The 25,083-nt window shown below is 42.1% G+C and overlaps 2 protein-coding genes across 7 annotated transcripts in view; both read right to left on the bottom strand.

Moving 5' to 3' along the window:
- Positions 1-1,594: 1,594 nt before the first annotated feature.
- On the bottom strand, positions 1,595-3,944 carry tpgs1 (tubulin polyglutamylase complex subunit 1). The gene is made up of 3 exons (XM_071336222.1): positions 3,415-3,944; positions 2,738-2,897; positions 1,595-2,282 (listed from the first exon to the last, which is right to left on the bottom strand). The coding sequence occupies exons 1-3, from the start codon at positions 3,825-3,827 to the stop codon at positions 1,797-1,799; spliced, it is 1,059 nt and encodes a 352-aa protein (XP_071192323.1). The 5' UTR covers positions 3,828-3,944; the 3' UTR covers positions 1,595-1,796.
- A 788-nt stretch (positions 3,945-4,732) lies between these two features.
- Positions 4,733-25,083, bottom strand: part of LOC139536077 (DENN domain-containing protein 2D-like) — a 29,141-nt gene continuing 8,790 nt past the window's right edge. For 3 of the 6 annotated variants that reach the window (XM_071336216.1, XM_071336217.1, XM_071336218.1), the window contains 8 exons: positions 15,815-15,955; positions 12,635-12,783; positions 12,347-12,518; positions 11,963-12,013; positions 11,600-11,681; positions 11,376-11,492; positions 10,544-10,783; positions 4,733-5,324 (listed from right to left, as the gene is read on the bottom strand). In XM_071336216.1, the coding sequence (XP_071192317.1) occupies positions 5,236-5,324; positions 10,544-10,783; positions 11,376-11,492; positions 11,600-11,681; positions 11,963-12,013; positions 12,347-12,518; positions 12,635-12,783; positions 15,815-15,955 (1,041 nt within the window). In that variant the 3' untranslated portion in view covers positions 4,733-5,235. The remainder of the gene's footprint in view (positions 5,325-10,543; positions 10,784-11,375; positions 11,493-11,599; positions 11,682-11,962; positions 12,014-12,346; positions 12,519-12,634; positions 12,784-15,814; positions 15,956-25,083) is intronic. The other 3 variants (XM_071336219.1, XM_071336220.1, XM_071336221.1) reach the window with 3 other exon arrangements.

The following is a 25,083-nucleotide window of genomic DNA, read 5'->3' as shown; positions in this document are numbered from 1 at the left end:
GTACCAAAAAATGTCTGATGCATTTAAGGTTCCCAAGAACACAGTGGCCTCCATCATTCTTAAATGGAAGAAGTTTGGAACCAACAAGACTCTTCCTAGAGCTGGCCGCCCGACCAAACTGAGCAATCGGGGGAGAAGGGCCGTGGTCAGGAAGGTGACCAAGAACCCGATGGTCCCTCTGACAGAGATCCAGAGTTCCTCTGTGGAGTTGGGAGAACCTTCCAGAAGGACAACCATCTCTGCAGCACTCCACCAATCAGGCCTTTATGGTAGAGTGGCCAGACGGAAGCCACTCCTCAGTAAAAGGCACATGACAGCCCACTTGGTGTGTGCCATCCCTACGGTAAAGCATGGTGGTGGCAGAATCATGCTGTGGGGATGTTTTTCAGCGACAGGGACTGGGAGACTAGTCAGGGCCGAGGGAAAGATGAGCGGAGCAATGTACAGAGAGATCCTTGATGAAAACCTGCTCCAGAGCACTCAGGACCTCAGACTGGGGCAAAGGTTCACCTTCCAACAGGACAACCCTAAGCACACAACCAAGACAACGCAGGAATGGCTTCAGGACAAGTCTCTGAATGTCCTTGAGTGGCCAAGCCAGAGCCCGGACTTAAATCCTATCAAACATCTCTGGAGAGACCTGAAAATAGCTGTGCAGCAACACTCCCCATCCAACCTGACAGAGCTTGAGAGGATCTTCAGAGAATGGGAGAAACACCCAAATACAGGTGTGCCATGCTTGTAGCGTCATACCCAATAAGTCTCAAGGCTGTAATCGCTGCCAAAGTGCTTCAACAAAGTACTGAGTAAAGGGTCTGAATACTTATGTAAATGTATTATCAGTTTTAGTTTTTTTAAATAAATTATCAAACATTTCTAAAAACCTGTTTTAGATTTGTCATTATGGGGTATTGTGTGTAGATTGATGAGGAAAATGTTTTAATCCATTTTAGAATAAGGCTGTAACGTAACAAAATGTGGAAAGTCAGGGGGTCTGAATGCTTAACGAATGCACTGCAGGAGTACCTGTTTCTTTGTTAACCGCTCAACACAGAATAGCCGCATGTGCGCACTTCCTCAAATTGTTTGGAGAAAATATCCTTTATTTTATTCAGCTATGTTCAAATTGTATTCTTCATACTATAAAATAATTCCACGGAATTCTAAGCAATTGCTGTCTGCTAAATGAACTAATGTAACCCACAACCATATGGAATAGCCAGATCAGAGCCTAACATAAGGACAACTCAGAGTATGCCATTCTGTTCTTCCAAAATAGACTACATTTTTCTTCATGTCATGTTTCTTTAGACCAGCCTAAAATTAATTATGGATTTATTGTAATGGTGTAGGCTAAATTACATGGATTTCTTATTTTTTTAATGTAGATGTCCCAGAGGTCTGATTCAGTGGCTTGTAGGCTCTGGGTGGAAGCCATGAGATGCTAAATGGGTTTGTTAATTAATGGTCAATTATCGTGAGACCGGCAGTTATTTGATGACAATCACCGGGTGACAAAATTGAATGACCGTGATAGCCCTACTTGTAACAGATGTTTTCATTACATTATAAATGAAAGCATGAATAAGCAAAATCCAGTTCTGACATTTATTGGTATATTGAATCATATTTACATGATCGTACTATATTATACAGTATATATTTAGCCATGCTGTATGTTCTTCAAGTGCTTCATAAGAACGAGGAAAGTCATACACACATCTCATTATACTAGGATCTGACACTACATTACAAGGAACAGTGCAGGCATTATAGGAACGAGAATACACCAGCAGCTAACACACAACTCTTACTCGATCGATAAAGAGCTCTGCCGCAGCGTCCTCAAACTCCTTGGCGTCCATGTTGCCCCCGGCTGGCTCCGCTCCAGCCATAGCCTGGGCCAGCTTACCGGGCGAGATCTTAGCACTCGCCTCCAGGTAGCGGCTAACCTTAGCCTCTAGGTAGGGATTGGCCTTAGCGTTAGCATTAGAGTAGTGGTTAGCATCTGAGGAGCCACCATCAGACCGGGAGGTCTCCAGGGCTTCATGGAGGGTGCCCAGCACAGCCAGACATAGTGTCCGACCAGCAGGCCCCTCAGCTGGGCCGCAGACCTCCGCGTACAGCCTCTGCGCCCGCCGGATGTAGTCAGAAAACACAGCACACGTCAGCACACCGTGCCTGAAGATGTCGTAGGGCACGGCCTCATGGTCCTGGCAGTGGAGCCGGCGTAGCAGAGGTGCTGAAGTGGAGATGGGGACACCTCCCTCGCTGCAGAGACACTTTAGAGTAGAATATAGCAGAACAAAATACTTAGATGTCCATCTACAACAGAAATTGGTATTTTACTCTGCTCCCAAATACCTCAGACAACACACAAACACAGCACTTGAGAAGACCACACAGGGTTAGCTGCAGAGGTTAAGGGCTAGATTCTATCCGATCTCCCCTTTTAGGCTATGCACCATATATATAATATATATCATATTTATTTATTGTCACGCACTGAATACAACAGGTGTAGACTTTACAGTGAAACTTAAAAGGCAATGTTTCCTCATTCACGGAGACCACATTCACGGTAAATGCTGCATATGTCTGCTCAATCAAAAATGATCTTTAAATGTCAATCACGCTATAACGCTGACCTAAGTGCCTTGCTCAAGGGCACAATGGAAATGAATGGTTTCTGAAACCATCAGTGTTTACAGTATGACTTGTCAATTGTATACCCTACCTGGAGGGTGTGTGTGTAGAGGCGGCCCCTGACCCCCCCACCTGGGCTGTTAGAGCTGCATTGACCAGCAGGGCCACTGGGACCCACTGCTCCTCGCCGCTGGGGCCCTGTCTGCGTTAGCAGGTCGTAGGCCACACGGACGTTGTTGCTGAAGGCAGATCTGAATACATACACACGTGGACGTACACATCACAGGAGGACAGGCTCGTGGTAACGGCCGGAGCTGTCGAATGATGTCAAATACATGGTTTCCATGTGTTTGATGCCATTCCGTTGGCACCGTTCCAGCCATTATTATGAGCTGTCCTCCCCTCAGCAGTCTCTACTGGTACACGTGCACAGGCACACATGGATCATTTCCACTGGGAACAGACATCAGTTCAACGTCTAGTTATGATTAACATTTGGTTGAGCAGTTGTTAACTAACGTAAATTCAACCAAAAATGTCACCTGGTCATTGGATTTAGGTAAAAAAGTATGTTGATGACTTTTAGCAAATCCAATCAGTTTTCCACGTTGATTCAACACCACACATATATTTTTTATTAATATCACATGGAAACACGGTTGATTGAAGCCGTTTTTGCAGAGTGGGTTGTGTTATTTCATTGTGAGATAAAACGAGAACATAGACTTTAGCTTGGCAGTCGCAAAATGCATGTTCTTTCTGGTTTACCTCTGAGAGTGATGCGCTAGACGCAGGTGCCATAGGGCTCGGCTCAGCTGCTGCTGCTCGTGTGCGCCTGCGCCGAGGTTTAGCAAATCTCCATCGCTGCAGCATCCACCCGTCCCATTCTCAGCCTCGGAGGCCTGATTACAGAAATGGTCTGCCAAAAAACCCATTGGGTCCTCCGACCTGGCCTCTACCATCTTTAGCAGAGCCCCTCGGAGTAACTCCCCGACTCCCGCCTGCGATAGGAACTCCCGCTCGGTGTCGGTCTTGGTCGGTTTGGATTCGGACATCCCCGAAGTTCCCCCGGACCGACGTTTCTCCGCCATAGTCTTTCTAGGTAGTGGCGGAAGTGATTCGTTCCTCAGGACAGCTCCGTTTGGAAAACGTAATCGTTGTGGATGCTCATCCTGCTCCATTGCACACCGCAGTAATGTAAAATGTGTGTGCTTAATCGTGATGACAGAGATAAAAACTCGACAAATTATTGATTTGTCTCTCGCTCTCTGGCACTGGTTGCTAGGGACGCTATTTCATGCTCCGGATGTGATGTATGAGTGTCAAAGATCATCTCAATGGTTCTTGACATCTCAGTCGACCAGACAGGTCGTACAGGCCCTAGTTTTGTCGCACCTGGACTACTGTATGGTCACGTGGCAAAGAAACAGAAACCCAGTGGTAAATTGTAGTTGGTCCAGAACAATGCAGCACGTATCGCACTTAAAATGTATACGGAGGGGAAGTGTCAGCAACAAGCATGTAAGTCTCTCCTGGCTCAAAGTTTAGGAGAGATTTACTGCATCACTATTGGTCTTTGTGGGAGGTATTGATGTGTTGAAGGGAACTGTCTGTTCAAGCAGTTGGCACACAGTTCGGACACAACACAAGACATGCAACCAGAGGCCGCTTCACAGTCCCCAGGTCCAGAACAGAGGCTGGGAAAAACACAATATTAAATAGAGCCATGACTACATAGAACTCTACCACCCTAGGTAACTCAAGCTACCAAGACAACCAGTTTAAATAAACATAAAATAACAATTTACTGCACAAAGGGGACTGTGAAGAGAAAGCCATTTCATATATTGAATTGTAATTTGCATTGTGCCGTGTATTAGACTTAGTTTGTGTGTATGTACTGATATGTAGGCTGTGTGTGACGTTTTAAATCTATGTATTTCAGTCCTTGACTAATAATGTTCTGTACTGTGTATTATGTGATGTTTCATGGGGATCTCAGGAAGAGTAGTTGATGCTTTTACAGCGGCTAATGGGGATCCTAATATATACACCAATCTCGTGAATGCTAACTTAAAAAGGCATGTTAAAACATCATTGGTCCAACTTTTATTCACAATTAAAAAAAAAAAGTGCTTATTCACATCCTAACTTTCACATTCATACCCACAGCTTAAATAAACAAAATAACAATTTATAAAGGCACTCAGTAGGCATAAACATAAAATATTTAGAATAATATGAAATACTCATAGGTATGTTTAGTTATGAATGTAAGAGCATCTTGCAGCACAAAAGTGCAATAAATAAACCTTTTGCCAAGTCATCACAACAGAAGTAACACATCCTTCAATAAACCTAGAAACATTGACAAAAACATGTTTAAGTGTTTCTTCATCTTTAGCACACATTCATTCAACATGACAGGGAAGTAGCCTACAATTTTTACACGCAAGAGAAAATACTGCAGACTTCGATTGTCACCATCTCCGCTCCACTGAGACAGCAGCAACTTCCTGTAGCCTCACCCTTATCCAGCATCACAAATGTACACATGATCAGAATCAATTTGTCTGAGGACGCCTACATTTACACCACAAGTCCTCTCACCCAGCCTCTCTTTGCCTTCTCTTTCTTCTTACTTTGTTGGTACTCTGCAATTTTTTGGTGGAAGAATCCTACAAAAAACAACAACGTGAAAAACAATTTATTCAATGCTAGGTAGGTGAATCTTGGTAAGTGAATATGCTCCTATGAAAAAGTTATTTTTTGTTGTTAACCACACATCTTCCTCCAGCTTTGGTCGGTGCTTGGCCCAAATCTGTTTGTTGTACATCAATTATCTACCATAGATCTGCCCAAGTGCCAGCCTTCAACTGTAGACCAATGACTCTTGTCCATGTGTCTGGTAAAACCTGTGCTGATGTCTCTAAACAACTGACAGAACATCTGGACTCGGTGGCTTGCAACAGTGCCGAGACCCCTAGAGAGTCACTGTTCCAATGCTTTGAAAATCCTAGACCAAAAGCATATACAGTACCATCACAGTCACATCTTGAAAAACTGTACTGAGCTTTGAACACTTAATCAGATTTGCACATGTGAAGCTTGTGTCTCAATGGTCTTGAGGTTATAAAAAAAATGTTTTTTTAAATGAAAACATGTCCCGCGCTACTCATAGCTTTCAAATAGGCACATTCTTCTAATCTCCTCTCTTTTACAACTCTTTCCCGGTGCACTATATTTTCTGTCAATATACACAAAAGTATGTGGACACCCCTTCAAATGAGTGGATTTGGCTATTTCAGCCACACCCATTGCTGACAGATGTATAAAAATCGAGCACACAGCCATGCACTCTCCATAAACAAACATTGCCAGTAGAATGGCCTCACTGTAGAGCTCAGATACTTTCAATGTGGCACTGTCATAGGATTAAACCTTTCCAACAAGTCAGTTCGTCAAATGTCTGCTAGAGCTGCCCCGGTCAACTATAAGTGTTGTTATTGTGAAGTGGAAACATCTAGGAGCAACAACGGCTCAGCCGCAAAGTGGTAGACCACACAAGCTCACAGAATGAGACCGCCGAGGGCTGAAGCAACACTCACTACCGAGTTCCAAACTGCCTCTGGAAGCAACGTCAGCGCAAGAACTGTGCGTCAGAAGCTTAATGACATGCGTTTCCATGGCCGAGTAGCCACACACAAACCTAAGATCACCATGAGCAATGCCAAATGTCGGCTGGAGTGGTGTAAAGCTCGCCGCCATTGGACTCTGGAGCAGTGGAAATGCGTTCGAGTGATGAATCTCGCTTCGCGACCTGGCAGTCCGACAGATAAATCTGGGTTTGGCGGATGCCAGGAGAACGGTACCAGCCCCAATGCATAGTGCCAGCTGTAAAGTTTGGTGGAGGAGGAATTATGGTCTGGGGCTGTTTTTCGTGGTTCGAGCTAGGCCCCTTAGTTACAGTGAAGTGGAATCTTAACACTACAGCACACAATGAAATTCTAGACAATTCTGTGCTTCCAACTTTGTGGCAACAATTTGGGGAAGGCCCTTTCTGTTTCAGCATGACAATGCCCCTGCGCACAAAGCGAGATCCTTAAAGAAAATGGTTTGTCGAGATCGGTGTGGAAGAACTTGACTGGCCTGCAAAGAGCCCTGACCTCAACTCCATCGAACACATTTGGGATGAATTGGAACGCCAACTGCGAGCCAGGCCTAATCGCCCAACATCAGTACCCAACCTCACTAATGCTCGTGTCTGAATGGAAGCAAGTCCTCGCAGCAATATCCCAACATCTAGTGAAAAGCCTTCCCAGAAGAGTGGAGGCTGTTATTACAGCAAAGGGGGGGACCAAGTCCATATTAAATGCCCATGATTTTGGAATGAGATGTCAGAATAGCAGGTGTCCACAAACTTTCAAGTCATGTATTGTACCTTTTAAAATAATGATTAATAAACAACTAAGGGGGGGCCCTCTTAAATCTGTGAATTACCCCCCCAAATTATGTTTTCCCAAGTTATGTTCAGTTAAATATTTTCTGGTTTTATATTGTCGTTTTTCACCCTCCCCCCCCCAAAAAAGAGTTGTTCATAGAGAAACAAAGAAATTGGATGTTCTGAGTCCATGTCAATGCTTAAATCACATCAGAAGACAATAATTTTCTAGATCTAACAAACTGATTTGAGTGTAATAACACTATAATTGCACATCTAGTGAGTGAGGAATGTGCAGGTCTAGTGAGGTTTCAGTTCTGCTGCTTCTCATTTCATGGCAAAGATAACAAATAACGTTAGACACAAATTCTACAGTCGTGGCCAAGAGTTGAGACTGAAACAAATATATTTTCACAAAGTCTGCTGCCTCAATTTGTATGATGGCAATTTGCATATACTCCAGAATGTTATGAAGAGTGATCAGATGAATTGCAATTAGTTGCAAAGTCCCTCTTTGCCATGCAAATGAACAGAATCCTCAAAACATTTACACTGCATTTCAACCCTGCCACAAAAGGACCAGCTGACATCATGTCAGTAATTCTCTCGTTAACACAGGTGTGAGTGTTGACGAGAACAAGGCTGGAGATCACTCTGTCATGCTGATTGAGGTTGAATAACAGACTGGAAGCTTCAAAAGGAGGGTGGTGCTTGGAATCATTGTTCATCCTCTGTCAACCATGGTTACCTGGAAGGAAACATGTGCCGTCATCATTGCTTTGCACAAAAAGGGCTTCACAGGCAAGGATATTGCTGCCAGTAAGATTGCACCTAAATCAACCATTTATCGGATCATCAAGAACTTCAAGGAGAACGGTTCAATTGTTGTGAAGAAGGCTTCAGGGCGCCCAAGAAAGTCCAGCAAGCGCCAGGACCGTCTCCTAAAGTTGATTCAGCTGCGGGATCGGGGCACCACCAGTACAGAGCTTGCTCAGGAATGGCAGCAGGCAGGTGTGAGTGCATCTGCACGCACAGTGAGGCAAAGACTTTTGGAGGATGGCCTGGTGTCAAGAAGGGCAGCAAAGAAGCCACTTCTCTCCAGGAAAAACATCAGGGACAGACTGATATTCTGCAAAAGTTACAGGGATTTGACTGCTGAGGACTGGGGTAAAGTCATTTTCTCTGATGAATCCCCTTTCCGATTGTTTGGGGGCATCCGGAAAAAAGCTTGTCCGGAGAAGACAAGGTGAGCGCTACCATCAGTCCTGTGTCATGCCAACAGTAAAGCATCCCGAGGCCATTCATGCCAAATACATTTAAACTTAATCCTAGTAAAAATTCTGTTTTAGGTCAGTTAGGATCATCAATTAATTTTAAGAATGTGAAATGTCAGAATGAGAGAGAATTATTTCTTTCATCACATTCCCAGTGGGTCAGAAGTTTACATACACTCAATTAGCATTTGGTAACACTGCCTTTAAATTGTTTAACTTGGATCAAACGTTTAGGGTAGCCTTCCACAAGCTTCCCAGAATAAATTGGGTGAATTTTGGCACATTCCTCCTGACAGAGCTGGTGTAACCGAGTCAGGTTTGTAGGCCTCCTTGCTCACACACACTTATTCAGTTTGGCCCACAAATGTTCTATAGGATTGAGGTAAGGGCTTTGTGATGCCACTCCAATACCTTGATTTTGTTGTCCTTAAGCCATTTTGCCACAACATTTGAAGTATGCTTGGGGTCGTTGTCCATTTGGAAGACACATTTGCAACCAAGCTTTAAATCCTGACTGATGTCTTGAGACGTTGCTTCAATATATCCACATGATTGCCCTTCCTCATGATGCAATCTATTTTGTGAAGTGCACCTGTCCCTCCTGCAGCAAAGCACCCCCACAACATGATGCTGCCACCCCCGTGCTTCACGGTTGGGATGGTTCTTTGGACTTGCAAATCTCCCCCTTTTTCCTCCAAACATAACGATGGTCATTATGGCCAAACAGTTCTATTTTTGTTTCATCAGACCAGAGGACAGTTCTCCAAAAAGTACAATCTTTGTCCCCATATGCAGTTGCAAACTTCTTCCTTGCTGAGCAGCCTTTCAGATCATGTTGATATAGGACTCGTTTAACTGTGGATATAGATACTTTTGTACCCGTTTCCTCCAGCATCTTCACAAGGTCCTTTGCTGTTCTGGGATTGATTTTCGCACCAAAGTACGTTCATCTCTAGGAGACAGAACACATCTCCATCCTGAGCGGTATGACGGCTGCGTGGTCCCATGGTGTTTATACTTGCGTACTATTGTTTGTACAGATGAACGTGGTACCTTCAAGCGGTTGGAAATTGCTCACAAGGATGAACCAGACTTGTGGTCTACAATTTTTTGCCTGAGGTCTTGGCTCATTTCTTTTCATTTTCCCATGAGGCACTGAGTTTGAAGGTAGGCCTTGAAATACATCCACAGGTACACCTCCAATTGACTCAAATGATGTGGGGTAACTGTCTCCCTGTAGCGCTGTCTTAGGCGTCTCACAGTACGGACATTGTAATTTATTGCCCTGGCCACATCTGCAGTCCTCATGCCTCCTTGCAGCATGCTAAAGGCACGTTCACGCAGATGAGCAGGGACATATTTCTTTTGGTGTTTTTCAGAGTCCGTAGAAAGGCCTCTTTAGTGTTCTAAGTTTTCATAACTGTGACCTTAATTGCCTACCGTCTGTAAGCTGTTAGTGTCTAAACGACCGTTCCACATGTGCATGTTCATTAATTGTTTATGGTTCATTGAACAAGCATGGGAAACAGTGTTTAAACCCTTTACAATGAAGATCTGTGAAGTTATTTGGATTTTTACGAATGATCTTTGAAAGACAGGGTCCTGAAAAAGGGATGTTTCTTTTTTTGCTGAGTTTATATTTGTGGGTCTGTAACTTTCTCACTCATTATTTACGATCAATTCAGGACTATCCGTATCCCAATTATTTTGGTCCCCTAAAAATGGGGGAACCATGTACAAGAAGTGCTGTAATTTCTGAACGGCTCACCCAAAATCGATGAAAACACGCTCAAATGCAAGCTGACAGTATGCACTTAACCTCAGTCAATGTATCATTTCAAATCCAAAGTGCTGGAGTACAGAGCCAAAAATAAGGAACATGTCACTGTCCCAATACTTTTGGAGCTCACTGTATGTATGATATTTGCTTTGTGCATCTAATTGTAAACTATGACATTTTGCTTTGTGCATATAATTGCATTAATGTAGTGATATGTGATTTAGTGGTTATACATTTCTTTCTTTTGTTTCTATTAGAACCTTAGAAAGACTATAGTACATGCACTGGACCATTGTTTATTCAATGCGTTTGTACTTGTCCCTATCCAAATAAACCAAATAAAATTCAAGTTGTATTCTATTCCATCCTATTCTATTGTTTCAGAAAGTGATGCAACCAGACCTTCCTGTGTGGGCTGTCTCTCCACTTCCTGGATGAAGAGGTCAAACATCTGTGTCTGGATGAAGCGTTTGACAAATTGGCGGCTGGCCTTCGGCTCGGAGGCCTTGCAGAAGCTGTTGATCTGGAATACTCCAGGCTGCCCGCCGCTTCTGCGTTTAACATAGGAGGGGAAGTGACCCACAGTCTTCACAAAGAAGGAGAGGAAGGCCTCCGAGACCACCTTATTCAACTCCTCCGAGGCTAGATAGAAAACGGAGTACAGAGAATACAGATGATCCAGTCAGGATGCTGAGGAGGTGTCTACAAACACAGGTTGAAAGGCCTCAGACAACACCCCTCTCATATATTCTGAGGCTGGACACAAAGTGCACAGAAGATTGTCAGTTTTTAAGTGGCGTCTGCTTTGAGATAGCCAATATGTTGTTGACACAATCATTGGTTGGAAAGCCTCCAAGACAACTCTGTTAAGCTGTATGGCAACCACAACACATGGTGGATTGGCATGTGTGGATGGGGGTTGGGTTTGTGTGTGAGCACTGAGGGGTTGCAGAGGTGCATCTGTGTCTGGATCCATTTAGGCACCGTCAACAGTATCCAAAATAGAATTTCCAGGGTCGTGACGCTGGTCAAACCCTGGGTGTATGTTTCTACAGTATTTTCTCCAACATCACAACCCTCCCACACTCAGACTAGCATAAACTTGGGACATTCCAGGGTTCATACTGTGTGGTATGAGAGAGATTTATGTTCATATTACAGCAACCATCCAGAACATTTCATTGCACATCCACTTCATCATTATTTCTCTCTCATTCTGCACAGAGGATCTCACTTCTATCGTTGGGTTTGTATGGACTATGATCGAGGATCTCACTTCTATCATTGGGTTTGTATGGACTATGATGCTCCCTCATGTGGTTTGATTTGTTGCTGATGGAGTCTGTCTTATCTGAAATCCAATGAAAGCCTGAGTCACTGTGTTTACAGAATCCTCTTAAGCCCTATAAACAAGAGTAAAAATTCTAGTCAGTCAAAATGGAGAATGGGTCCACTCACTGGAGTTGTCTTTCCTACAACACAAGGCCTGGAGAAGCTCCCCCTGTAGTTTCTCTGGTAGGATGGTGCTCTCATCTCCTATCTGTGCCAAAGAGAGAGAGGACACAGAGGAATCTGAGAGGTTGTTGCCAGACCAGCGAGAATGTTTTGGTATTTCTGAGTATACACACATTCAGCCAGAGAGGGAAAAACATTTGAACTGAACTGGTCTGAACCACATACACGATCAAGTTGGCTTTCAAAATGAGAATCATGGGAGTAGTGACGCTAGTTTACTAATCTGATTGTGAGATACGAGTTTTAGTTTATTTATGTACTTTTGTTTGTGAACTTGAGGGGAAATATGGTGCATGCAATACTTACACAAGTGATGAAGGTGTTCTCTGCTCCCTCTGTCAGATCTACAATGAGCATCTGTTTATAAGACAGAAATACACACACAAAATCATCAGGTCGGAGATAACACGCACACTGGCTGGTTTCCATAGGCTGTAATTGTGTTAGTGGTAGCTTAATGAGTGTCACTGGATATATTCTCCCATCTGCAGCCGGTCACAGTGTAGAGACAGGAATGCCTGATCCCAAACATAACAGTAAAACATTGTTTACAGCACTCAACAGCTGCCCTTAACTTTCTTTAAAAATCTGTCTTTGTCCCAAAAACATAACTTCATCAAATAGTATTTTCTGAAGCTGACATGTACAGTACGTATACAAAACACATTCTGCTCTGCCATACACACTCACGTCGCTCTGGTCGATGACATCATCCAGTTTGTTCTTTTGCACACCAAGCAGGTAGGGAGTGGGTGCCATGACGACATCAATCAGCACTGAAGGAACGATGGAGATGAAGGTGTGTTGCCATGTGAACGGATAGAGCAGTGCCGCAACCGCATGCAACACCTGGGACAGGGTACTGTAGGGGGTGAAGCAGGTACAAACTTTACACCCATTCAACAGGCCTGCCCTTGTCCCAAACAACCCAGGTTCAGTGATGTCCTTTTGGGGTTAGGATTAGGGTTGGTGCTGTACCTGAGTTCGTCAGCCATGAAGATGATTCGTCGTTCGAGAACGGTGGAGGCAAACACCCGCAGCACCTCCTCGTCTGTGAGACAGCGGAACAGTGTCCGGAAATCCACATGCTCCAACCACGAGTCCAACGGCCTTGTCAAACTGATGACCTGGAGACACACAGGCCAGGAACAGAGAGACAAAAGGTCTTCAGGAAAAGAGAGAGAGAGAGAGAGAGCAAGATAGAGAGCTCTCTTTCAGTGCTGGACTCTAGGATGAAGGTCTCGATCCTCATCGTGATGCCAAGGGCTTTGTGTGTGTCTCCAAACTCCACGTGTCCTCAAGGGCTGCGGATTTTTGCTCCTTCTCTGTACTTGATTGATCGATGAAGGTTATTGATTAATTAGGAACTCCACTAGGTCTTAATTGGCCATGAATTTAAAGGAATTAACAAAAAAAACAGAAGACACACAACCCTCTAGGAATTTAGTTAAATACCCCTGTTATTGATCACTTTGACACCTTCTGGAAACAGAAGATACTCTACAGGAATGATGGAGTCCATCCAAATCATCTTGGCTCCTGGACTCTGTCCATGCAATTCAAGGCTGCGTTGAAACAATGACTGGTAAATGATCCAAGACCAGCTCAGTTAATCCCTACCATTGTGACAATGAGTCGTCATAATGCTGCATCAAATGTACATGATCTTAGGGGCATTGACAAACACAATGCAAGTAATTTAATTTATGTACCCCTAATTGCGTCAAATACATCTGTTTATCCTACAGCTAATGTGAGCAGTAATCATGAGCATATAAACCAGAGTTACACTGTTAGCACTGAGGTGGTGTGCCATAGTAGGAAGACCACTTCATGCAGTTCACCCTGCACCATCAGCTTCAATGTAGTCATTCTACCTCTGTTTTTAATGCTTTACTGGGATGCTTATCAATCAAGCAACCCAGAAAAGTGCTGAAAATAGGTTAATATGAGCTATGTAACCTAAGAAACAAGGTCCATGAAGTCAATAACTTGCATGTAACAGATGACATTCATATTCTGACTATCTCTGAAACTCACTTGGATAATACAGTTGATGTCGGAAGTTTACATACACCTTAGCCAAATACATTTAAACTCAGTTTTACAATTCCTGACATTTAATCCTAGTAAAAATTCCTCGTCTTAGGTCAGTTAGGATCACCACTTTATTTTAAGAATGTGAAATGTCAGAATAATAGTAGAGAGAATTATTTATTTATTTCAATTTTTCATCACATTCCCAGTGGGTCAGAAGTTTACATACACTCAATTAGTATTTGGTAGCATTGCCTTTAAATTGTTTAACTTGGGCCAAACGTTTTGAGTAGCATTCCACAAGCTTCCCACAATAAGTTGGCTGAATTTGGCCCATTTCTCCTGACAGAGCTGGTGTAACTGAGTCAGGTTTGTAGGACTCCTTGCTCGCACACACTTTTTTAGTTCTGCCCAGAAATGTTCTATAGGATTGAGGTCAGGGTTGTGATGGCCACTCCAATATCTTGACTTTGTTATCCTTAAGCCAATTTGCCACAAGTTTGGAAGTATGCTTGGGGTCATTGTCCATTTGGAAGACAACCAAGCGCTAACAGTCAGTATCTGGATAATGTGTGTGAAATCAACAGAGGTATATTTTCTGGGTGACCTAAATACTGACTGGCTTTCATCAAGCTGCCCACTCAAGAAAAGAAAAAGCTTCAAACTGTAACCAGTGCCTGCAACCTGGATCAGGTTGTCAGTCAACCTACCAGGTAGTTACAAACAGCAAAGGAATTAAATAATCAACATGTATTGATCACATCTTTACTAATGCTGCAGATATTTGCTTTAAAGCAGTATCCAAATCCATAGGATGTAGCGATCCCGTCAGATATTTAATTCGATTTTTCTTCTTTCCTCGAAACCAACTGGCTAGTACTTTAGTTAGCTAATCTAGCTAACGTACATGCAGACACAAGTCCCAGTGCCCTCCCATTAATTATATGCTAATGGAAGCCTCAAATATAATCCAGTTAGAATCAGGAATTCCCCAGGGTAGCTGTTTTGGCCCCTTGCTTTTTTACTAACGACATGACACTGACTGAGTAAAGCCAGTGTCTATGTATGCGAATGACTCACTATGAATGTCAGCTACTGAATTTACTGCAAAACTCAACAAAAAGCTGCAGTTAGTTTCAGAGTGGATGGCAAGGAATAAGTTAGCCCTAAATATTTCTAAAACTAAAAGCATTGAATTTGGAACAAAACACTCACTAAACCTCAACTAAATCTTGTAATAAATAATGTGGAAATTGAGCAAGTTGAGATGACTAAACTGCTTGGAGTAACCCTAGATTGTAAAGTGTCATGGTCAAAACATATTGATGCCGTAGTAGCTAAGATGGGGAGAAGTCTGTCCATGATAAAGCGTTTCTCTGCCTTCTTAACAACACTATCAACAAGGCAGGTCCTACAAGCCCGAGTTTTGTCGCACCTTGACTACTGTTCAGTCATGTGGTCAGGTGCCACACAGAAGAAGAAAAAAAAGACTTAGGAAAATTGCAATTGACTCAGCACAGGGCAGCACGGCTGGCCCTTGGATGTACACAGAGAGCTAATATTAATAATATGCATGTCAATCTCTCCTGGCTGAAAGTGTAGGAGAGATTGACTTCATCACTACTTTTATTTATGAGAGGTATTGACATGTTGAAAGCACCGAGCTGTCTGTCTAAACTACTGGCACACAGCTCGGACACCCATGCATACCCCACAAGACATGCCAGAGGTTTTTTCAGTCCCCAAGTCCAGAACAGACTATGGGAGGCACACAGTACTACATAGAGTCATGACTACATGGAACTCTATTACACATCAAGTAAACTGATGCAAGCAGTAAAATGACATATAAAAAAAACTTATACGGAACAGCGGGGACTGTGAAGCAACAAACATTGGCACAGACACACACACGATAACATACATACACATGGATTTAGTACTGTAGATATGTGGTAGTGGTGGAGTAGGGGCCTGAGGGCACACAGTGTGTTGTGAAATCTGTGAATGTATTGTAATGTTTATAAAATTGTATAAACTGCCTTAATTTTGCTGGACCCCAGGAAGAGTAGCTGCTGCTTTGGCAGCAGCTAATGGGGATCCATAATAAATACTCCATACCTCTGTTCCAGACTCTGGTATGAAGCTCTTGATCTTGACAGTGTTTCCGGGAGCAGGGAACGGCGCCTCCCTCAGGCTCTGCATGAATGGATAGATCATCGCCATGGAGATCTGCCTGCGCTTCTCCACCTCATCAAAGATCTGAAAAACACATAGAATTATATAAATTGTAAGCACCAATCATACTGTAGTAAAGCTCTGTTGTGGGTAGACCAGCCTCCATATTAGGCCTACCATTTAGAATGTGTCATCAGCCCTATGTAAATGTATTGCAACCTGACTTTTGATGAATGCTATATTCATCTAGTTAACACTTATCCCAACTAGTATGTATGTATGAATGTAGTATGTAGTAGTATGGCTAGTATGTAGAAGAGTGGCTCTCAGGTTCTAAATATAGTTGTTCATAAACAGTTTGACTCATCAGGGAATTTCGCCCTAATGAAGTAGTAGGGAATGTCATTATTAAACCAGCCCGTTTCTCTCTTCGTCTGACACACACACACTCTCCTTGCCTGCCGCAGCATAGATCATCTACTGTAAGGGTTAGAAGTCACCCTGGTGGATGAGGACATCAGTTGAACAACCCTCAGTGAAGAATACCTTGCTACAACAGGGCAGGGAGCTGAAGAACACCCCATTCTCTATTAATGAACAATTTCCCCATTCAATAGCGGAGAGAAGACGTGCCCTGTACCCCACTTTCAAGTCTCAGAGCAGAGAAGCAGAATGTCTACTGGTCGATAAATTGTACATAAACCACCAAGAGTTCAAGGACTCGAAGAATACAACGTGGCTGTGAGTGATAGCTACCTCCTGCTGAAATAGTACCTGATACATGATTGTAATGTGGTGCAATGTGTATTAAGTGTTTTTTTATTTTTATGCATGAACACTTTGTTTTTTTATTCATGCAGTGCAGAACCATGTGGACTTCAAATAAGGTTGGACTTACGGGAAGGAGAAATGGGTACGATGGATAAAAAAATTTAACTTATGCAATATGGAACTTTGGACTTAAAATCAGGTTTGGATCTAGGGGAAGACGGAGGGTAAGGCTGACCTTTTTTAAGGCTGACCTTTTTTTTCCTCCTTTCTTTTTGTTTGTTTATTTAAATTTGAAGACTGCACAGGTAGTAAAATACAAAACCAATTTTGTTTTGTGAGTTTGACATAATATGGCCCAATTGTAGGGATCAGGGTATATTATGACTTAGAAGCTGTTATATAGTCCGGCCCTTTTCGGGGATGTGAATCGGAACTAATAGAATTTAAGCTATACGATCCTAATGTGCCATTATCTTTTTTCCATTTAAAAAATAGATCTTAAAAATGTAAATGGAATATTGTTCCGATACACACCGGCAAATGGATTGGTTATTGTCAACAGGGTTGTTGTCTATATTAGTGTGCGGCTGGATTGGTTAACACTGGGTTAAACTGATTAAAGTTAACGGTAGAGCTAACACAATAACTGGCTTGTGGAAGCGCTTCTAAGTGAGAAGTGTATTATGTTTTTACATGAGCTACCGTTGAAGTCGGAAGTTTACATACACTTTAGCCAAATACATTTAAACTCAGTTTCACAATTCCTGACATTTAATCCTAGTAAATAATAGTAGAGCGAATGATTTATTTCAGCATCACAATCCCAGTGGGTCAGAAGTTTGCATACACTCAATTAGTATTTGGTAGCATTGCCTTTAAATTGTTTAACTTGGGTAAAACATTTTGGGTAGCCTTCCACAAGCTTCCCACAATAAGTTAGGTGAATTTTGGCCCATTCCTCCTGACAGAGCTGGTGTAACTGAGTCAGGTTTGTAGGCCTCCTTGCTCGCACACACTTTTTCAGTTCTGCCCACAAATGTTCTATAGGATTGAGGTCAGGGCTTTGTGATGGCCACTCCAATACCTTGACTTTGTTGTGCTTAAGCCATTTTGCCACAACTCTGGAAGTATGCTTGGGGTCATTGTTTATTTGGAAGACCCATTTGCGACCAAGCTTTAACTTCCTGACTGCTGTCTTGAGATGTTGCTTCAATATATCCACAATTTTCCCTCATAATGCCATCTATTTTGTGAAGAGCACCAGTCCCTCCTGCAGCTAAGCACCCCCACGTTGCCACCCCTGTGCTTCACGGTTGGGATGGTGGTCTTCGGCTTGCTATCCTCCCCCTTTTCCTCCAAACATAACGATGGTCATTATGGCCAAACAGTTATATTTTTGTTTCATCAGACCAGAGGACATTTCTCCAAAAAGTACGCTCTTTGTCCCCATGTGCAGTTGCAAACTGTAGTCTGGCTTTTTTTAATGGCAGTTTTGGAGCAGTGGCTTCTTCCTTGCAGAGCGGCCTTTCGGGGTATGTCGATATAGGACTCGTTTTTACTGTGGATATAGATACTTTTGTACCGGTTTCCTCCAGCATCTTCACAAGGTCCTTTGCTGTTGTTCTAGGATTGATTTGCACTTTTCGCACCAAAGTACGTTCATCTCTAGGAGACAGAACGTTTCTCCTTCCTGAGTGGTATGACGGCTGCGTGGTCCCATGGTGTTAATACTTGCGTACTATTGTTTGTACAGATGAACGTGGTACCTTCAGGCATTTGGAAATTGCTCCCAAGGATGAACCAGACTTGTGGAGGTCTATAATTATTTTCTGAGGTCTTGGCTGATTTCTTTTGATTTTCCCATGATGTCAAGCAAAGAGGCACTGAGTTCGAAGGTAGGCCTTGAAATACATCCACAGGTACACCTCCAATTGACTCAAATGATGTCAATTATCCTATCAGAAGCTTCTAAAGCCATGACATCATTTTCTGGAATTTCCCAAGCTGTTTAAAGGCAGTCAACTTAGTGCATGTAAACTTCTGACCCACTGGAATTGTGATACAGTGAATTGTAAGTGAAATAATCTGTCTGTAAACATTTGTTGGAACAATTACTTGTGTCATGCACAAAGTACAGTCGTGGCCAAAAGTTTTGAGAATGACACAAATATTAATTTCCAAAGTTTGCTGCTTCAGTGTCTAGATATTTGTCAGATGTTACTATGGAATACTGAAGTATAATACAAGCATTTCATAAGTGTCAAAGGCTTTTATTGACAATTACATGAAGTTGATGCAAGGAGTCAATATTTGCAGTGTTGACCCTTCTTTTTCAAGACCTCTGCAATCCACCCTGGCATGCTGTCAATTAACTTCTGGGCCACATCCTGACTGATGGCAGCCCATTCTTGCATAATCAATGCTTGGAGTTTTGTTTGTCCACCTGCCTCTTGAGGATTGACCATAAGTTCTCAATGGGATTAAGATCTGTGGAATTTCCTGGCCATGGACCCAAAATATCGATGTTTTGTTCCCCGAGCCACTTAGTTATCACTTTTGCCTTATGACAAGGTGCTCCATCATGCTGGAAAAGGCATTGTTCGTCACCAAACTGTTCCTGGATGGTTGGGAGAAGTTGCTCACGGAGGATGTGTTGGTACCATTCTTTATTCATGGCTGTGTTCTTAGGCAAAATTGTGAGTGAGCCCACTCCCTTGGCTGAGAAGCAACCCCACACATGAATGGTCTCGGGATGCTTTACTGTTGGCATGACACAGGACTGATGGTAGCGCTCACCTCGTCTTCTCCGGACAAGCTTTTTTCCAGATGCCCCAAACAATCGGAAAGGGGATTCATCAGAGAAAATGACTTTACCCCAGTCCTCAGCAGTCAAATCCCTGTAACTTTTGCAGAATATCAGTCTGTCCCTGATGTTTTTCCTGGAGAGAAGTGGCTTCTTTGCTGCCCTTCTTGACACCAGGCCATCCTCCAAAAGTCTTTGCCTCACTGTGCGTGCAGATGCACTCACACCTGCCTGCTGCCATTCCTGAGCAAGCTCTGTACTGGTGGTGCCCCGATCCCGCAGCTGAATCAACTTTAGGAGACGGTCCTGGCGCTTGCTGGACTTTCTTGGGCGCCCTGAAGCCTTCTTCACAACAATTGAACCGTTCTCCTTGAAGTTCTTGATGATCCGATAAATGGTTGATTTAGGTGCAATCTTACTGGCAGCAATATCCTTGCCTGTGAAGCCCTTTTTGTGCAAAGCAATGATGACGGCACATGTTTCCTTCCAGGTAACCATGGTTGACAGAGGATGAACAATGATTCCAAGCACCACCCTCCTTTTGAAGCTTCCAGTCTGTTATTCGAACTCAATCAGCATGACAGAGTGATCTCCAGCCTTGTCCTCGTCAACACTCACACCTGTGTTAACGAGAGAATTACTGACATGATGTCAGCTGGTCCTTTTGTGGCAGGGCTGAAATGCAGTGGAAATGTTTTTTGGGGATTCAGTTCATTTGCATGGCAAAGAGGGACTTTGCAATTAATTGCAATTCATCTGATCATTCTGGAGTATATGCAAATTGCCATTCTAACGGATGTGAAATGGCTAGTTAGTTAGCGGGTACGCGCTAATAGCGTTTCAATCAGTTACGTCACTTGCTCTGAAACCTAGAAGTAGTGTTTCCCCTTGCTCTGCAAGGGCCGCGGCTTTTGTGGAGCGATGGGTAACGACGCTTCGTGGGTGACTGTTGTTGATGTGTGCAGAGGGTCCCTGGTTCGCACCCGAGGTCGGGGCGAGGGGACGTACTAAAGTTATACTGTTACATTGATGCTGTTGACCCGGATCACTGGTTGCTGCGGAAAAGGAGGAGGTTGAAAGGGGGGTGAGTGTAACGGATGTGAAATGGCTAGTTAGTTAGCGGGTACGCGCTAATAGCGTTTCAATCAGTTACGTCACTTGCTCTGAAACCTAGAAGTAGTGTTTCCCCTTGCTCTGCAAGGGCCGCAGCTTTTGTGGAGCGATGGGTAACGACGCTTCGTGGGTGACTGTTGTTGATGTGTGCAGAGGGTCCCTGGTTCGCGCCCGAGGTCGGGGGTCGTACTAAAGTTATACTGTTACACCATCATACAAACTGAGGCAACAGACTTTGTGCAAATGTATATTTGTGTCATTCTCAAAACTTTTGGCCACGACTGTAGATCTAACTTTCCAAAACTATAGTTCGTTAACAAGAAATTTGTGGAGTGGTTGAAAAACGAGTTAAATGACCCCAACTGTATATACGCTACCCTTATATTCTCAATCCTAATGATAGAGGCCTGTGTGTAAATTAGCCAAAGTGATAGAGCAACGACCCTGGAATAAAAACTAAAATGTGTGTGGGTAGAGGTTGGTTTTACAGGTTCTCTCACTCTTGATTGTCAGTACTGCATGTCTTCTTTGTTATCGTGCCATGGCTGTGTCTTAGTGACAACAGACATAGATATGGGGGGAGGTTTTAGTGGGTGGAATATTAGGACAATTGGTGGTCTACTCAGTTACATAATGCAAATATTAAATGGTACAGCTACAGTATATGGACACTTAATCATCATGGTGCTTTTTGATGGCAAGTTTACAGACATTGGTTGTGGTAAGTATAATTGAAACTTGGGTATCATTATGGTAAGTGGGGAAATAAGTTTAGACAGTTACAATTGTAATGGCTTAAAAAAATATATATATAATATCTATTGTTTCAGGAAACTCGCACTACAACTATAGATGTGGTTGTATGGAAAATAAATATATTTTGTCATGGGCAAAGAAACACAAAAGGGGGGGGGGGGTTATATTAATTAACAACAATTTTGATCTAATAGTGCAAACAGAGCAAGGAAGATGGATTCTTTTAAATATGCTATTGGACCAAAAACAGATCTGGTTAATGAATCTATAGGTGCCAAATAATGATGATCCACACTTCTTTGAAAATATATATATTAATCTATTGAGCTCACAAGTAACAAATTAATCTATTATTATGGGGGGAAATTATAATATGGTTTTGGTACCTCAATGGATCGAAAAGGAAATCACCCTCATGCACTTGAGATAACAAATATCCTGGATACATTAGAACTAGTGGATATATGGAGCCTGAAAAACCCTGACCTAGTGAGATATACATGGAGGAGGTTTAATCAAGCCAGCCATCTTCATTACTTCCTTGTCTAATTTTTTCCTGGCATCAAAAGTTAAGTATTAATAGGAGACAGAAAGCGATCAGACCATCATCTAATTGGCCTTCACATAACTCTTACAGAATTTCCATGCAGATGGGGACATTGGAAATATAATCAAAGCCTACTGGATGACAATTTGTTCTTATCTAAGACAAAATCATTCATAAGTTGACTTTTCTGCACAACATAGGCACAGTAGATCCTCTTATTGTATGTGACACTTTCAAAATGGACTTTGAGGCCATTCAATACAATACTCATCATTAAAACAAAAGCAGTTTAGTCAAAAGAGAAGACTAAAAGCAAACAGAGGAAATAACAGTGCAGGTAGATGGCAATAAAAACCTGCACTATAGTGGCACAAAATAAGTTAGAGGAAAAACATTTGGAGGAACTTAATCAAGAAATATCAAGTGTAAATTTATAACAAAAAAAAGTGAATTGGATGGAAAATAGTGCAAAATACATTATGTTTTTCTTGAATGTTCAACATAGAAATGCTACAAAAAATGATTTACAGAAACTCTTTACCAATGACGGAGTCATCCATGATTCACCAAATTATATATTTGAAAGAGGAAGCAAAATATTTTAAGCATACAGTGCCTTTGGAAAGTATTCAGACCTTGACTTTTTCCACATTTTGTTACGTTACAGCCTTATTCTAAAATTGATTAAATATTTTTCCTCAGCAATCTACACACAATATCCCTTAATGACAAAGTGAAAACAGGTTTTTAGAAATGTTTGCAAATGTATTTACTTAATAACAGAAATACCTTGTTTACATAAGTATTCAGACCCTTTGCTATGATACTCGAAATTAAACTCAGGTGCATCCTGTTTCCATTGAAAATCCTTGAGATGTTTCTACAACTTGGAGTCCACCTGTGGTAAACTCAATTGATTGGACATGATTTGGTAAGGCATACACTGGTCTATATAAAAAGGTCCCACAGTTGACAGTGCATGTCAGAGCAAAAAACCAAGCCATGTCTGGGGATCTGGGGAACGGTTCCAAAAAAGAATAAGTATGCCAATGACTCAAGTTTTATACTAAAATCCGCAATCTGGATCTCTACAGTCCCATTGAGAGCTTGATCAGTTTTCTAGCCTCTCTGGACTAAAACCCAATTATGACAAGTATTACCATATTATGTATTGATCGTTAAAAGACAATGTTTACATTACCTTGTAATTTACCAATACTATGGGCGGATGGTGAAGTAGACATACTTGGTATTAATCTAAAAAGATAACAATGAACGTAACATCAATTTCAATAGAAAAATCCCATTGATTAACTACACTGCTCAAAAAAATAAAGGGAACACTTAAACACAATGTAACTCCAAGTCAATCACACTTCTGTGAAATCAAACTGTCCACTTAGGAAGCAACACTGATTGACAATAAATTGCACATGCTGTTGTGCAAATGGAATAGACAAAAGGTGGAAATTATAGGCAATTAGCAAGACACCCCCAAAAAAGGAGTGATTCTGCAGGTGGTGACCACAGATCACTTCTCAGTTCCTATGCTTCCTGGCTGATGTTTTGGTCACTTTTGAATGCTGGCGGTGCTCTCACTCTAGTGGTAGCATGAGACGGAGTCTACAACCCACACAAGTGGCTCAGGTAGTGCAGTTCATCCAGGATGGCACATCAATGCGAGCTGTGGCAAAAAGGTTTGCTGTGTCTGTCAGCGTAGTGTCCAGAGCATGGAGGCGCTACCAGGAGACAGGCCAGTACATCAGGAGACGTGGAGGAGGCCGTAGGAGGGCAACAACCCAGCAGCAGGACCGCTACCTCCGCCTTTGTGCAAGGAGGTGCACTGCCAGAGCCCTGCAAAATGACCTCCAGCAGGCCACAAATGTGCATGTGTCTGCTCAAACGGTCAGAAACAGACTTTGGAAGTGTTCCCTTTATTTTTTTGAGCAGTGTATTTGGTCTGATCACAGTTTACTTAATCATATGAGCAACTTCACTTTATTTGGAACGCTAAGGCAGAAAAATTAAATGTGCCTATTTATATAATGAATAGAAGTTTGGGGGCTAAAATGATTAAATATTTAAGTAGTAAACCTCACTAAAGGCTATACTTAATAATCTACTGGAGAACCAGTTGGGTTTAAGGCAGGCTCATCCTTTGTTAAATTGCCTTTCTACAAATGTCAACTTTCGACCAATTGAAAATGAAACTATTTAAAGTATCGCTCTTTCTTAAACAAGCCATACAAAACTGGTTACAATTTTGTCCTCCAGAAAATATAATATTTGTACTATGGTTAAACTCAAATATACTGATTGATAAAAATAAAAATCACAAACTTGACTTCATTATATTTATTCATAATCACATATGCAGCTATCGAAAATATATGGGAATGTCTGCTGAATCCAAAGTTACAACCAACTGATTGCAGCATTACCGCAAAAATGGATGAGGCAAGTGGAAGAGGGAGAAGGTAGAGAACTTGTTTGTCTACATATATTAAAATATACAAATTGGCTGAAAAGGATTGGCATAAATAGAAAAATACCAGTTTCATTTGAGGACAATTCTTTTTTTTCTCAGAGCTGAGCCACAGGTTGCTAAATAAATGGGAAGAGATTTTATGATTTCCCGATTCCAAGGCACATGGTATATGAACTGAAACAAAAAACACTTGATTCAACACTGAGTTGTTGAATATAAATGATTGTACAAAATGCTATAAAATATATATCATAATCTAAGCTCTGTAGATTTTGCTGCGAACAGACAATCACTAGATCATTTATTTTGGTATGGCCCCTATGTAGCTCGTTTCTGGTAACAGGTTCAGGAATAACAAAATATTCACTTCAAATTAACCTTACAAAATAGCAGTGTTGGGCGATTTGGAACGCCATAGTCAATCAATAATATAATAATACTCGTAGGAAAGGTTTTCATCTTTAAACTCACAATCTGTGCATACTATGGGATTAGAAAGGTTCAAAATTGATGTAAAACGTCACAGCACAAAAAAGACATGGCACATGGAAACCAAACGAGGGTGGTCCACAGTGATAGGTGGGATGGGCTGAGAGTTGAGGGGTGGGATTAAAGAGCTCGTTAATGTATTATTGTTTTGTGATTGCTGTATATTAAAGTACCACCTATGTAAAATGTATGTAGCAAAAAAGCTGTACAAATATATGTGTCCTCTGAAGGGGAGAGGGGGACGA

Source organism: Salvelinus alpinus, chromosome 12 (assembly GCF_045679555.1).
Source record: "Salvelinus alpinus chromosome 12, SLU_Salpinus.1, whole genome shotgun sequence".
In the NCBI taxonomy this organism is placed as follows: Eukaryota; Metazoa; Chordata; class Actinopteri; order Salmoniformes; family Salmonidae; genus Salvelinus; species Salvelinus alpinus.
The sequence above is the reverse complement of the archived record's forward strand: the minus strand, read 5'-3'. Positions and strand labels throughout refer to the sequence as shown.

What these genes read in the sequence shown, in the direction of transcription:
- tpgs1 (XM_071336222.1), bottom strand. Translation starts at nt 3,827, where the DNA reads ATGGAGCAGGATGAGCATCCACAACGATTACGTTTTCCAAACGGAGCT. An exon ending in CTAGCGCATCACTCTCAGAG is followed by an intron (nt 2,898 to 3,414) that starts GTAAACCAGAAA and finishes GTATGTATTCAG; the next exon opens with ATCTGCCTTCAGCAACAACG. An exon ending in TCTACACACACACCCTCCAG is followed by an intron (nt 2,283 to 2,737) that starts GTAGGGTATACA and finishes TCTACTCTAAAG; the next exon opens with TGTCTCTGCAGCGAGGGAGG.